Consider the following 14,364-nt stretch of genomic DNA (forward strand, 5'->3'; position numbering starts at 1 on the left):
GACTACTACTACCACTACTACTACTACTACTACTACGACCACGACGACAGCACAGGCTGGCTGTAAAAGTTTCTGAAAAACTTCGAGACCGCTTGAGCTTCGCCTTCAAGAGTAGAACGCGATAGCGTAATCGGACCCCGCTCGCATCGCCTTCTCAATCGCTAGCCTCGCTTCGCTTCTCGGTGCATGCCTCAACTGTGCTGCTAGGAAAGAAACGGTCTCTGCGCGTGAAAGCAGGCCGTTTCAATCTATCCTAGAACGCCTACAGCAAGTACACTTGAGAAGTGCCCACTACGCCATAATTGTTCCTTTTGCCAATTGGCAAAATACGCACTACGCGTCCGTAAGGCAACACGCGCAGCTGCCCACTTTTTTGATGCTGCTTTGTTGATGATTAGTTATGCCTTAAAGCTTTGTCATAGGTAGGCGTTTAAGCCACCCGCTCGCTGCGCAATTCATATGTTTTGACGCCTGGTGAAATCGCACGCTTCTGCCACGCAATATTATATGCGTTAAGGAGACGCCTCGCACTACACCACATCCGTATATAGGTTTTTTTTTTTTTTAATAAACAGTTTCAAGCATTGGCGTGGCCATGTGGTAGAACACCTGCTTGCCACGCAGAGGGCCTGGGTTCGATTCCTACTAGAATCGAATATTTCTATTATTTTATTTATTCGCATCTATCTCGATTTTTCGGTCACGGAAAACGCTGGTTTTTCGCTCACAACCAACGACGCCGGAATTGCTGCGAAACGAGCTCTTTAACGCTATCGCGTTAATATCGGTATTGGCATAGTCCACCGTCCTATGTAGTTACTGTTGCCAGCCGAAAAACAGGAAATCAGTAGGCTGTAGCAAAATCTTGCACTTACCTTTACCCGGCCCCTTTATCACTCCGTCCTGACGCCATGATAAAGATATAGTAGTACGCGCGATAGCTAATCCGCTGCGGCTTAGCTCGCCGGCGCGGTATACGTTAACGCTAGCACTGTAACTCCTTAAAACGTTCTCTCAGACAGACAGTATCGCTTAGGCGTTTCTGTCTACACCATTAACCTACTGAACGCATACTTTCTCGAAGCGCAGACAAAAGGCTCAATTGGAGACCGCTCTCGTGAACCATCGCAGCTCTGTCCGTTCGCCTCGCCAACAGAGGCTTTCTCGTCGACCAAACATAGCCTGACGCGTACACCTGCGAGCCCGCTTACACTGCCTAGTACCGGAAGCTAATCCCCGTAAGGAGCGGGGCCTTTTGTTTTCACCAGCTGTCCCTTATCGTCGATCTAAATCACCTCTCCGTTGAGCCGGTTCTGTCACAGCCTGCGCCCCACACTTTCTCTTAACGCAGCGGCCGAGCTAGCTGCTCGATCGACTCGGAGACAAAGATCTCTTCCCTGGGGCGTCGTTAGCGTGTGACACAGAAAGCCATGCCTCCGGTGTCGCGCTCGAAGAGGCCGTGGTTTCGAGAGGAACCTGACGGTGAGACAATGCGTTAGAGGGTTGCGTGCGTGCGTGCGTGCGTGCGTGCGTGCGTGCGCGCCGTCAATGCATCTACATAGGCACGCCCACTGGGAATAGCAGGGGTGGGGTGCCGCACCGTCCTGCGACTCCATCAGGCACAATGAGCGGTGCCTCTGGAAGAAGGGCTGCGTGCGGCGCAATGCTTAGATCGCCTTCGCGAGTCGGGCTAATTGAGCAGTCATGCAAATCGGCGGCGCTGCGCCGGTGTTGCCATCGCTGAGAGGCCGGTGAAAGCCGTCGCGGCTTTCCATTCGCACTTAAACACTTCGCTCCATTAGCAACATGTGGCGCGGAGAGCGGGCTGTTGCGTAGCTGTTGCGAACAGACGAAGCTTCGGCTGCGAGGGAGCGGTCGCGAGTGCGCCGGTGTCCGCGGGATACGGTCGCAAATTGGAGGTGACGAAAGTGCCGAACGAGCTTGTGGGAAACAATCCGCGACGGTGCCTCACTGGGTATACTGCTTCCTGCTGTTGAGCTCGAGGTCGCAGGTTCGCTTCCGTGCCATACATAGATTGGAGTTGAATGCAAGAACGCGCGTGTACCCTGCTTTAGGTGCACCAGACTAGCGTCGCCCATAAGTTCATAAGCCGCGTTGCAGTCGGTGGTGCTGGAAAGCATCTTTTCTTTTTTTTTATACAATGTATATTATTGTACAACGTTGCTTCTTATGTTCTTGCTTCCGTTGTATTGGTCCCCCTATTGAGTTTTTCTGCTTTTGACTAATACTATGGTGCCGAGAATATACTTAACTATACTCGAACTCGAAGTACTATACTAATACTTACTAATTGCACTACTTTAGCTGCTGTTAAGAATAAAATAGTGTGACAACAAATGACGCACTAATGGAGCAAACAGAGACAGCGATCTTCGAAAGGCGTTTAAAGAAACATTCTGTATATATATATACATTCGCCTTTGACTTTGCGGTATGCCGCATTAGCCGAATGCGCCGCCGTCTCGCGCGAAAGCACCGCGCCCTTAACAGCTCATTAAACGTTCACGAAACAGGTTAACTGAAGAGTGTCGCGCTTTTCAGGCGCAGTTTAGACAGTGACGTCATCTGATACATCTTGCCAGGGTGTAGATTCGTCGCGTGTACAGGTATCCGTCGTATGTACGGTACATTACGTATAATACTACCTATAGGGGTGTGGGAACAGTGATACTTGAGACCGAATCGAGTACGAATCAAGTGCCAAAAGCGAATCGAATCGGATGATTGTCCTACAGTATTCAAATATTGAAGAGCTGTTGTTTACAGTTAATATAAAATGGTGTTCACATTCTACTATTCATAACTCTAGCATTAACATTACAAATGAAGCAGCAGGTACAGCTGTTCGCGTGCTCAGAATGATTGCGTATATCCAATGAAGTAAGTCGCAAAGCTCTCGTTTGCGACCGAAGCGGCCATTTGCGACCAACTGACCAACTGCGACCGATGCTGGTCACAGGTGTGAGACTTCAGAAGTTTCCAGATATTCGCATACCCCTATATAGTGTACTCTGCATCAACGAGAGTGGTACTTATGTGTATAAAACAGAAAGCGGGGCTGTAGACATATAAATGTTCCAAGCGATGCAGCGTTCGGTTATTTTGTATCACTTCCCCATCGCCTGGGATATTAGTGCGCGCGCCGCAAAACGCGATCAAATAGGGTTTTTTTTTTCTTCTTTTTTGTGCGTAAAGCGCATACGACTTTAATTTTATCGGTGATAGGCGATCGCAATCAAACAAAAGTATCGAAGCGTGGATAATTCAGTCATCGAAATAACACTTCGCGTCCCGAGCTTGAGCTAAATACGATTGCAGGGCGACAGCTATACGTGCAGGCGCGTGTCGCCCCGTGTTATCGCCGAATTCGGGCAACGTAACAGAAACAAAAAAAAAAAAAAAACGCTAGAGGACGTATACGACACTCAATTAGACTTACGCATGATTGGCTCGGTCAAAGATCCGGGTCCTCCGCAAGGAGATCGAGGGCGAATTTTCGCTCGTGTGTACGCCTAATAGCGGTCACACGCTCACCTGTAATGGGCCCCCGAGGCTTTTTGTTTTTGTTTTTGTTTATTTCTCTCCTAAAATGGGCTTCGCGCGTCGCCGTCTTGTGTGGCACGAGTCCATGGGTAAATAACGGAGGGACCATCGTAAGGGTATCGACATTCGGGGGGGATTGTGGGGAGGGGGGTGATTTCGTAAGAGATAGAGGAGTGGGGGTGAGTGCCCTCCCCCGCAGCCCCGTGCGGCGAGCCTCGGGGCATGACCGAGCCGGAGGCCCCGTGACGGGCAGGCGACAGGTCTGGCGACCTGGTTGCTGCCTGCTCCGCGAGCAGCGTTTTTTCCACACTCCCCGCAGCATGAAGCGGCGGAACACGTGGTGTACGTCTTGCTGCTCGAGGAAGGAACGCGCCGCCACCGCAGGGTCACACCGCCGCCGAAGTCGACTCGACGAGAGCCCGCCGCCGTACACGGCCGTGTCGTGCGCCCAATTACCGCGGCGACCGCGCGCGCCGACGTCTCGAGTGCTGTGACACGCCGCGCGCGGACTGCGCGAGCCAGCCGTCATGTTCTACTTGCACCAAGTGTCCGGACGCGCGCTCAAGCCCGTGCTCAGGAACCTCTGGGAGGCACATCGCCCGGCGCACTTCTTGTACGTATACACGCACGCGTGTGCGCTCGCATGTCACGCGACAGCCTGCATTGCTTTACATTGTTCTTCAGAAGATACATTGTTCGCGTAGCTCTATCGTAAGGCTCGAAGCCACGAGCGCCAAACGCGCGAAGTGCATTTCTGACGTACAACACGCGCACGCGCGCTCGCAATTTGCATGATACTGTGCTGATGCTGTCATCGCAGTTGAATCACGCTGTACGCTTTCCGCGAAAAGTTGCAGTAATGCGTTTCACCGTTCATCCCTGGGTGAAATGACGAATTGATGTCCGGACTGGCGCGTCCTGTACAACAGTTACAATATACATACGCGTTCCGCGTATAGTTAGCATTTGGATATTGTGCCGTCGGCAAACCTGCGCGTGAGCGGAAGACTTGTCGAATCCTTACTGTGTGATGTATGCTGGGACCAGATCATCTGCTATACTTCTAGGTACAGCGTTGTCACGACGTCCCCACTTCGTTACAAGACCGCGGCGACTGCACTATATATAAATGGAGGTGTTCAATGTAAAAGCGCATCCGAGCCGACCCTTCCGTCCACGTTAATTAAAATAAGTAAGTAAAATTAACTTCGAGCTCATCCACTATGACGTCTCTCAGGGCACAGTGCTCCCGTATGGGACGTTATACGGTAACCAAACAGAAAAATAGTTAGAGAGCCGTGTCAGTAAATTACCCTCGTGCAATTGCCACTAAGAGCCACACGCATCTTACCGCGAGAGCATATACTTGGCAAGCCGAAAAAAAAAAAATCTAAATGTAGGAAAGCAGCTGTGCCGATAGAGTCCTGACGTCAGGGATTTGAAGGCATATCTAGGGGTTCCTTGGCGGTAATGATGAACCGCATTGCATATTTACAAGATAAAGACTGAACTCGGCAAGTTTCAGGAAGCACTCTGGCCCGCAACAGTCCAGGTGCGGCTTCGAACTTTGTAACGTCACACACGTACCTGCTTTGGGGGCGTGGCGTCAATTTATCAGTTTTTATGAAATCGAAACAGTGATCTTCGTTTTGGTTCTCTGATAATCAACAGTTACCGCTAACACACGCAAAAATACAGCTTTGGAGAATACATTATAAGCCGCTTATGTCGCGTGTCCACCAATCGATCGATCTCAGTTGCAATAATAGGCGTACGTCCCCTCTATGTGTTATACTCCCTTTGTCTGCAGTTTTCGCCGAGTGCGCACTACACGGTGTTCGCGTCCTCTGAGCCAGCACTCGGGAGTGTAAGAGGGAGAGAGGTAACGGAGGAGGAGTCGGTCTTTGTCGACGCTTCGTGAGCGGAAAACGCAATGAAGCGAGAGTGGCGAAGGCGGCCTTTATGTCGCGGGGAGAGTTTCGTCAGAAGTCTCTTCTCTTTTTTTTTTTTTGTTCCCTCGCGATGTCGCACTTTCTCGCCCATCTCAAAAGCGGCGGTGCTATTACTTTACACGACCCGCCAAGCAAGGACGTGGGCCTCCCGGCAGACTCGTTTTGCCATCGCGGGTCCCGAACTTGGAAAAACGTGCTATGCGATCGAGAAACGCGTTCGTGTGCCGACAGAAATTCGAAAGTGGCGCTGCAGATGATATCATCACGTGGTCGTGACGGCGAAGTACGCGCAAGACAATAATAATAATATAATTGTTGGGATTTAACGTCTCAAAAACACGATGTGATCTTGAGGGACGCCGAGTGGAGGGCCCTGGAAATTTCGACAGCGCGGGGTTCTTTAACGTGCACCTAAATCTAAGTACACGGGTCTCAAGCATTTTCGCCTCCATCGAAAATGCGGCCGCCGCGGCCGGAATTACGCGCAAGACAAGCTTCTACAGATAAAAACTCTGCTCACACGAAGGTCGCGGGATCGAGTCCCTGCTGCGATTGCCGTATTTCGATGCAGGCGAAATGCTACAGGCCCGTGTACGCCAGAGGGGAGTTACTAGTAGAGTTCGCAGAACGCAACAATTTACGGATCCTGAATACCTTCTACAGAAAACGAGCTATACTCGTATGTGGACGTAGAGGAGTCCTAATGGCGAAACTATATAAAAATGAAATACTTCATAATGTGTGTCCACCCGGGCATTGTACAGGATGTGGAAGTAGTTAACAAGATCCGATGCAGTGACCATAGCATGGTAAGATCTAGAATTCAACTAGACTTGAGGAAGGATCGGCAGAAACTGATACGCAAGAAGCCGATTAATGAATTAGCTCTGAGAGGGAAAGTACAGGAATTCAGAGTTTCACTTCAGAATAGGTACGCGGCTTTAACCGAGGAAACCGACCTTAGCGTTGACGCAATGAATGATAATCTGACTAGTATCATTAAGGATTGTGCAGTGGAAGTCGGGGGTACAGTGGTTAGACAGGACACTGGTAAGCTATCCCAAGAAACGAAAAACCTCATTAAGAAACGTCAAGCCATGAAAGCCTCAAATTCAACAGACAAAATAGAGCTGGCGGAGCTTTCGAAGTTAATCAATAGGCGTAAAGTAGCCGACATAAGAAAGTATAATATGGAGAGAATTGAGCATGCTCTAAAGAAAGGAAGAAGCCTCAAAGCTACGAAGACAAAACTGTGCATAGGCAAAAATCAGATGTATGCATTAAGGGACAAGGAAGGCAAGGTCACAACCAATATGGATAGAATAGTTGAGGCAGCGCAAGAGTTCTACAGAGATCTGTACAGCAGTCGAGACAGTCAGGATGATAACGTAAGAAGAAGTAATAGCGCAGAGGAATCTGACATCTCACCAGTATTGACAGGAGAAGTAAAGAAAGCCCTAAAGGAAATGCAAAGAGGCAAAGCCGCTGGTGAGGATCAGGTAACATCAGACCTGTTGAAAGACGGTGGAGAGATTATGTTAGAAAAACTGGCCACCCTGTATACGAAATGTCTCTCGACAGGGAGGAGGCCAGAATCTTGGAATAATGCCAACATCATCTTGATCCATAAGAAAGGGGACGTCAAGGGCCTGAAAAACTAGAGGCTCATCAGCTTACTGTCTGTTGTCTACAAGCTATTTACAAAAGTAATTGCTAACAGAATTAAAAATTGGCCGTGTATCTGCGTGCTTCGCTGCAAATGTCGTCTAAAGACGATAGAAGAGGCGCTGCGTGAGATATGGATGCCATCTGGCAATACGTCGGGAAACATGAGTGCTGTGTTGCGGGCTGGTAGTCCCGGCGCAGCGGCAGGCGAAGACCGGCGGTGACCAACGCGACCGGTGGGGACGCCGGCCAGCCCAAACAGGCTGTTTGGCGCGATGCGCCGAAGGAGAAGAAACGTCCGCACTCAACGAGTACTCTCCACAAACTCTCTTACTTACACGTCGCCTGGGTAAAACAGGAATGCCAGAGCGGCGCTCCCTGTCATTCGTACAATGCAATACTGAACCGAAACCGAAACACAACATGAGCTTGTGCAGAGGGCACGGAGGAAGACAAGTTTCAGCGCACCTTAAGAAACTAGGGTTGTAACATTGTAGGGCGAGTAGGGCCAGAAGGACCGTCACGACGAAAACCTGCCTCCTCAGTCGTATTCGCCTGGAACGTTGGTGTGGCTTCGCGTTCCCTCCTCCGCTCCTGGCCTTTCCACAATGCTACTGCCGAAGTACGAAGGCCCCTACCGCGTCCTACGTCAAGCATCCCCAATTAACTATATGGTTGAGCCTGTTCAATCATCTACGGACCGCCGTCGTCGCGGCCGCGAGACTGTTCACGTCGATCGACTGAAGCCGCATTATGACCCACCAGTTGTACCTGTTCCTTAGGTCGCCAGGATGGCTCCTTTTCCGCGGGGGAGTGATTTGTAACATGGTAGGGCGAAGACAAGAACGCCTGCGAAAGAAGAAGACGAAGACGGTTGTTGTTGGCGCTCGCGCTTGCTCGGCTTGGACCGCTGATCGCTTCAGCGTTACTGTCTCAACGTAAAAGGCAAACCATCAAGGCATTTAAAATTGCGTATCTATGTATTTTCTATTAAACGAACACACCACCTAATACTTACCTAATGATGCTACGCCTCAGATATGCGTAATATTTACTTTTTGATCGACAACGTTCACTAGTATGAACAGCCATACCAGTTCAAGATGGGTGGGCGGTAAGCAAGTGGTTCAACTTTGGCCGGGTGGCTGAATCGAGGGACGTGCCGACAAACAGAAAGACAGACAGACAGACCAAAATTTAGGCGTTTAGGTTCCCCAAGAAAGACTATCGTCTTTAATAAGACATTAGAGTTCAATCAACCAAAGGACCAGGCAGGATTTCGTACAGGCTTCTCAACAATAGAGAAATGCGCGGAATACAACCAACCCCTATACATAGCCTTCATAGATTACGAGAAGGCATTTAATTCGGTGGAGACATCAGCAGTCATGCAGGCACTGCGGAATCAGGGCATCGACGAAGCCTATACAACCATAATAGAAGAAACCTACAGCGGATTCACAGCCACCATAGTCCTCCATAAAGAAAGCGACAGAATCCCAATAAAGAAGGGCGTACGGCAGGGAGACACGATCTCTCCAATGCTATTCACCGCGTGTTTAGAGGAGGTTTTCAGGGCCCTAGATTGGGGAGAATTAGGGATAAGAGTTAATGGAGAGTATCTCAGTAACCTGCGATTCGCTGATGACATTGCATTAATTAGTAACGCGGGAGATGAATTACAGCTCATGATTACTGAACTGGATACGGAAAGTAGAATGGTAGGTCTGAAAATTATTATGCATAAAACTAAAGTAATGTGGAACAATCTTGGCAGATAACAGCGCTTTGCGATAGGTGGCGAGACACTGGAAGTTGTAAAGGAGTACGTTTACTTAGGACAAGTAGTAACCGCGGAGCCGAACCATGAGAGTGAAATAACTAGAAGAATAAGGATGGGATGGGGCTCATTCGGCAAGCATTATGAAATCATGAATGGTAGTCTACCACTATCCCTCAAGAGGAAGGTATATAACAGCTGCATCTTACCGGTACTTACCTAAGGAGCAGAAACCTGGAGACTTACAAGGAGGGTTCAACTTAAATTGAGGACGACGCAGCGAGTGATGGAAAGGAAAATGATAGGTGTAACCTTAAGTGACAGGAATAGAGCAGAGTGGGTCAGGGAACAAACGGGGGTTAAGGAGATCATATAGTTGAAATCAAGAAGAAGAAATGGATATGGGCCGGGCACGTAGCACGTCGGCAGGATAACCGGTGGTCATTAAGGGTAACTGACTGGATTCCAAGAAATGGCAAACGCGTGAGGGGGAGACAGAAAATTAGGTGGGTAGATGAGATTAAGAAGTTTGTAGGTATAACGTGGCAGCAGAAAGCACAGGACCGGGTTGATTGGCGGAACATGGGAGAGGCCTTTGCCCTGCAGTGGGCGTAGACAGGCTGATGATGATTAACACACACTATTTAGGTGCACGTTAAAGAACACGAGATAATCGATATTTCCGGAGCGCTCCGCTACGGCGTTCCTCGTAATCATATCGTGGTTTTGGGACGTAAGACCCAACAATTATTATTATATTACCCATCAAAACTCTTGATTGGGCTAACTTGTGCCCACTTAAAGATAAGCTCAAAGTACAAACAATACTCGCTGTACAATGATATAGAGGCGAGCGTGCCCAGATGTCGGGCGCCGACAAATCTGCTCGTCGGCGAAACGCGTCGTCTTTTATATTTCCCACGTTATCGATGCAGTGCTCGCGTAAACCCTTCAAAGAACTTGACTCCTCGCGTCCTGCGCGTAACCTTAACAGAACTATCTGAAACAGTAGCGAAGCTACCCAAACATTGCGGCGTGGCCTTCGCTGAGCCAAGAGTTTTCGTGGGCGAAGCCCGATCACATCAAAATAAAGAAATAAGGCGATAAGGCATGGCAATATAATCGCTTCGGAATCGCTCGTTCCGGGTCTTCGAAGGAAGTTTTGTCTCGGAAAAGTATTTCGCCGGCCTGAATTGATGAGGACCAAAATTCGGCTTTTTTTTTTCCTTTTTTTTTATTAAAGAGCGTCCTAATCCGGGACTCCGTTGGCGAAGGCTGCTTCCCGTGCTCTCTTCTTTACTCTCGAAGTCAGAGCGCCAGATCCATGCCGCGTGGTAAAGGCCTACATTCTCCTCACGAGTCCTACATTCTCTGCTGAACGATTTTCAACCTATCGCTCGTAACTTACGCGGTTTGTTATAACGCGATGTCTATAACTTTCCGAGGCGTATTTCTTGTGACTTATTCAGGCCCTTCGCGGATGTAGCGTGAACATATCGCTCTATTACGTTATTCTGAAGGTTGTCCGCGTGCATTATTAGGTTGAACCGACGTCGCAGTGTTACTGTTTTCTGACTATTTATGGAGGTGTTCGCTGCTCTGACTCTTAAGACGAGCCTGTGCTGAACCCGAAGTCGCATGTTCGATTCCCTACCTAGGCAGTATACGCACGAATTCGTATATATGGTATCGGAATGCAAACAAGTTGTGTGCTTAAATTCAGACTTCTTGTGCGCTAACCACGGGTGTTTAAAAAATGCGGACCTCTCCACTGTGCGACACCTCAGCACATCAACTGTTATGGCAAGTCAAACTGCCGACTATAATGAGCATGAAAGGCTTAATAAAGAACGTTTCCCGTTATCTTTACTGCGCGGAATGCAAAATGTCTAATCGCGCTTCGAGCTACGTTTATGTTCCATTCGATGGTAACGGTAAGCGTGTTAAGTGAGAGATTACGGGGTGGTGGCACCCCACATGCAACATCATTTGAAAGCACACTACCAAAAATTTACACTTTTAGAAGTGTATACCATAATTTTCTCCGAGAAACAATGGTCCTCCATCTTGTGCTTCCCTGCTGCGCCCTGCTGATAACGGGCATGTCACTCGTGACCTATAGTAGTCTGTCGGATGCATAATATTAAGGAAAGGGGCGCAGTGTAAACGACGATTCTTTGCTGGGGAGACATCGCAACGAACAGGACAGCAGAAAGGGGACAAACCACAGCGCTAACAACAAAGTGTTTTATTTCCTTCAAGCGGCACGTAAGCATACACCCCTTGCACCGAAACAGGAAGGGGGGAGGGGGTTACATGCGCAGTAGAAGTGCTTTTTTTTTCATTATGAAAAAGTGACAAAGATGGCTGACTCACGCGCACACCGCCTAATTTGCGCGACGCAATGGTGTGCTTATCGAACAGTTGTTCACAACCGCAATCTACACATGTGTACAATTTGCAGATAAGTGGTTATACCTAGCCAGATCTTACTGTCTGTACATTGCATAGATTGCGGTTGTGAACCACTGTTTGATAAGCGCACCATTGTGTACCCCGATGAACGTGCTCGTTTGATTTCAGAGGCTTTTCATATGAGCGAATTGCGTGATGTGCGCGTCGTGGCCCACGTTACGGCGCTCGGCTGCTAACCCGAAGGACGGGGGTTCGATCCCGGCAGCGATTTCTTGTACTATACAGGCGATGCCAGTGCACGTTAAAGAACCCCAGGCGGTCGAAGTTATCCGGACTACAGCGTCTCCCATAGCCTGCGTCGCTTTGAGAATTTAAACCCCATAAATCAACCGTGGTGTGTGCGTGAGCCAGCCGTCTTTGCCACTCCTTCAGAATTAGATATCTTTGTTACATGACTCAAAAGCACGTTCTATCGCGCGGGTACCTCCTCCCCTCTTTCTATTACTGTGCAGGAGGTGTAGTTATTCATATTATTTATTTATTTCAATATACTCACTTAAAACGATAGGAACAAGAATTCACGATACAGCAATTCAAGATACTCATATGCCACTTGAAGTAAATAATAAAAAAAAGGCAGGAGTCAGGGGAAGATGGCAGCGTGTGGTGAAAAATTCGTAAACAGCGGATGCACCCCCTGTTTACGTCGGCTGCAGCACACACGCCCTATTTACGTAATTTTACTTTGAAGTAAATAAAACACTTGGTTGTTAGCACTGCGGTTTGTCCCCTCTGTTATTACGCCCTGTTTGTAACGCTCATTCCCCAGCAAGTATGAACCAAACAGCCCGAAATACGCACTCTACTGCAGACGATTACTGTTTGGCTACTAGATACGTCTCACTGTGGGCATCCAAATTCTCTCAGAGCGAATGAAAACACCTTTCGAAACCGTGAGAAAGATTAACGGCTTCAACTAATTAACACACGGACTATGGGAGGCTCGGTAAACGGAATTAATTTTGATCGCATGAAGTTTAGGTGTACAGAAACCTGCCACTAACGAAGATTTTCTCATTTATCAAGGCCAGGATTCTGTAAAAACGAATGAACATGCGACTGATCGATGCTCGCGTTTACGTTAAGATCGGGGGCCGTATGCGCAAACCTCGTCCCGTCGCGCGCGGCAAATAGAGTTCGTCCGTTTTTAGAGCGGGTACAAATTTCCGGCACAGAACGCTGCTGTTGGGAGTCAAACCCGCGACATTTGGCGCCAGCAGGTGCACGCTATAGCACGCTATGCTGCATTTCGACCAGCGTGGAAACTTTAGCTGATCTGGCATTTTAGAACCCAACGCTGAACTTATTTGGCTTTTCACCAAGGGTTGTATCGATAAATGACGCTTTGATATATAAATCAGTGACCTTTCTTTCCTGACAAAGTTAAGTTCGCAGTTAGCACATTTGCTTATTTGTTTCTGTCGGCATAGTCCCTCGTCAAACGCCAGAGTACGATACGAAGTTGTGACATTTACGCTTGTGAGACTTCATCACGCAATACTTTTTTTCGAAAGCAACTGCGGCAATTCCACGTCCTTCTCGCGAGGAAAACGAAATAAAAAGAGAGAGAGAAAAAAAACGCTAGCCAACAGGACTGGCATTTTGCAACTAAACAAGGTAGCCAACAGTGTTGTATTGTGAGAGTAAATACAGTAGGACTCACACAAGCTCATACATGCATTTTTCTCCATACTATCCCTGCTAGTGCCCGCGCATTAAAAGAAAAAAAGCAAGAAAGAAAGACGCTGAATGACGCGTGCTGACTGGCACGTGTCATTCCTGCGAAAGAACTAGCCATACTTTATTTTTCGAAGTTGCATATATGGTTCGTTTTGCACCATTTGTCGCCAAGTTTGTGCTTCGTCATCTTAAAGTGTGTCTTATAGGTACCTATATATTCAGGATGCTCACTTTACGCAACACATATAATTTTTTTTTCTTTTTTAAGTGAAATGCTTTTTTTTGAAGTGAAGTGCTTTGGAGTGAAGTTCTTTCTTCTTCTTCTTCTTCTGTTTTTTTTTTTTGAAGTGAAGTGCTACCGATAGACAAGGAAGGCTAGTTTCCGGTCCAGTGTTAGAAATCAGACAGGTCAATTACAGAGTTCATCAGAACAGCATTCAATACAATTTCATAATTAAAACAAATCATATAATCCTCATAAACAAAGTTTTTCATAAAGTACACCTAGTTTATCAATGTAGGTTCGTTAGATATCCTAGTTTTTAATGAAAAAGTATTTACTGGACTGCTTAAGCTTCCGTACGGTTTTAACCTCTAGGGGTAGGGTGCTCCAGATTATTGTTCCGAGTAGATTCGAGATTTTGCCGTCAACATTACGCCTATATACAAAACGTGGTAGAGTGTATCTTGCCTGTGTACACGGGTGTACGCTAGACATTCAACAGACAGCTGCTGCGTCTTCCTTTCCTGAAGTTATTGAATGACGCGGATTTCGTTGTCGCATCAAGAGAGGGGAGATTGGGGAGGAGGGAGACTGTGAACTGTGTAGCTCTGCTTATCCATCGTAAACATGTCTGATGCCGTCACAAACAGCCGGCTTGCATCCTCTTCCGTCTCCATTTCCTACGCGAATGCAATCGCCCGAGCTCTGTAGTTTAAAGGGACACTAAAGAGAAAACCTGTTCTTCTCGTATTAGTAAACTGCTCTTTCACAATAACAGAATCACCGCGCTTGCCGCGTGAATACTCTTGGTAAGCTAGAAAACACGCAAAAAGAACATGCGTGTGGCGACGCCACCGTGAAGTTACCGCACCAATCGCCGTGAGGTCATAGATTTTGACGCCGTCTACTAGTGCCTACGTAATACCTACAGGGTAAATATGAAGTATTTTGTCTTCTCTAGGGGCCAGAGACTTAGCATACCAAGTTTCAGAAAAGTTCGTTGAGCCAGTGTGCAGGGGCGGCGC

At 48.0% G+C, this 14,364-nt stretch overlaps 1 protein-coding gene across 3 annotated transcripts in view; it reads left to right on the forward strand.

Annotated features, from left to right (window-relative positions):
- The window catches only part of LOC119394345 (coronin-2B), a 207,698-nt gene that overhangs the window by 116,787 nt on the left and 76,547 nt on the right, over window positions 1-14,364 (forward strand). Inside the window, exon 1 of one of the 3 annotated variants that reach the window (XM_037661642.2) lies at window positions 4,072-4,177. The exons of the other annotated variants lie outside the window; for them this stretch is intronic. Coding sequence (XP_037517570.1) covers window positions 4,092-4,177 — 86 coding nt within the window. The 5' untranslated portion in view covers window positions 4,072-4,091. Of the gene's footprint in view, window positions 1-4,071; window positions 4,178-14,364 lie in introns of those variants that run through there. 3 annotated transcript variants of the gene reach the window in all.

Source organism: Rhipicephalus sanguineus, chromosome 5 (assembly GCF_013339695.2).
Source record: "Rhipicephalus sanguineus isolate Rsan-2018 chromosome 5, BIME_Rsan_1.4, whole genome shotgun sequence".
In the NCBI taxonomy this organism is placed as follows: Eukaryota; Metazoa; Arthropoda; class Arachnida; order Ixodida; family Ixodidae; genus Rhipicephalus; species Rhipicephalus sanguineus.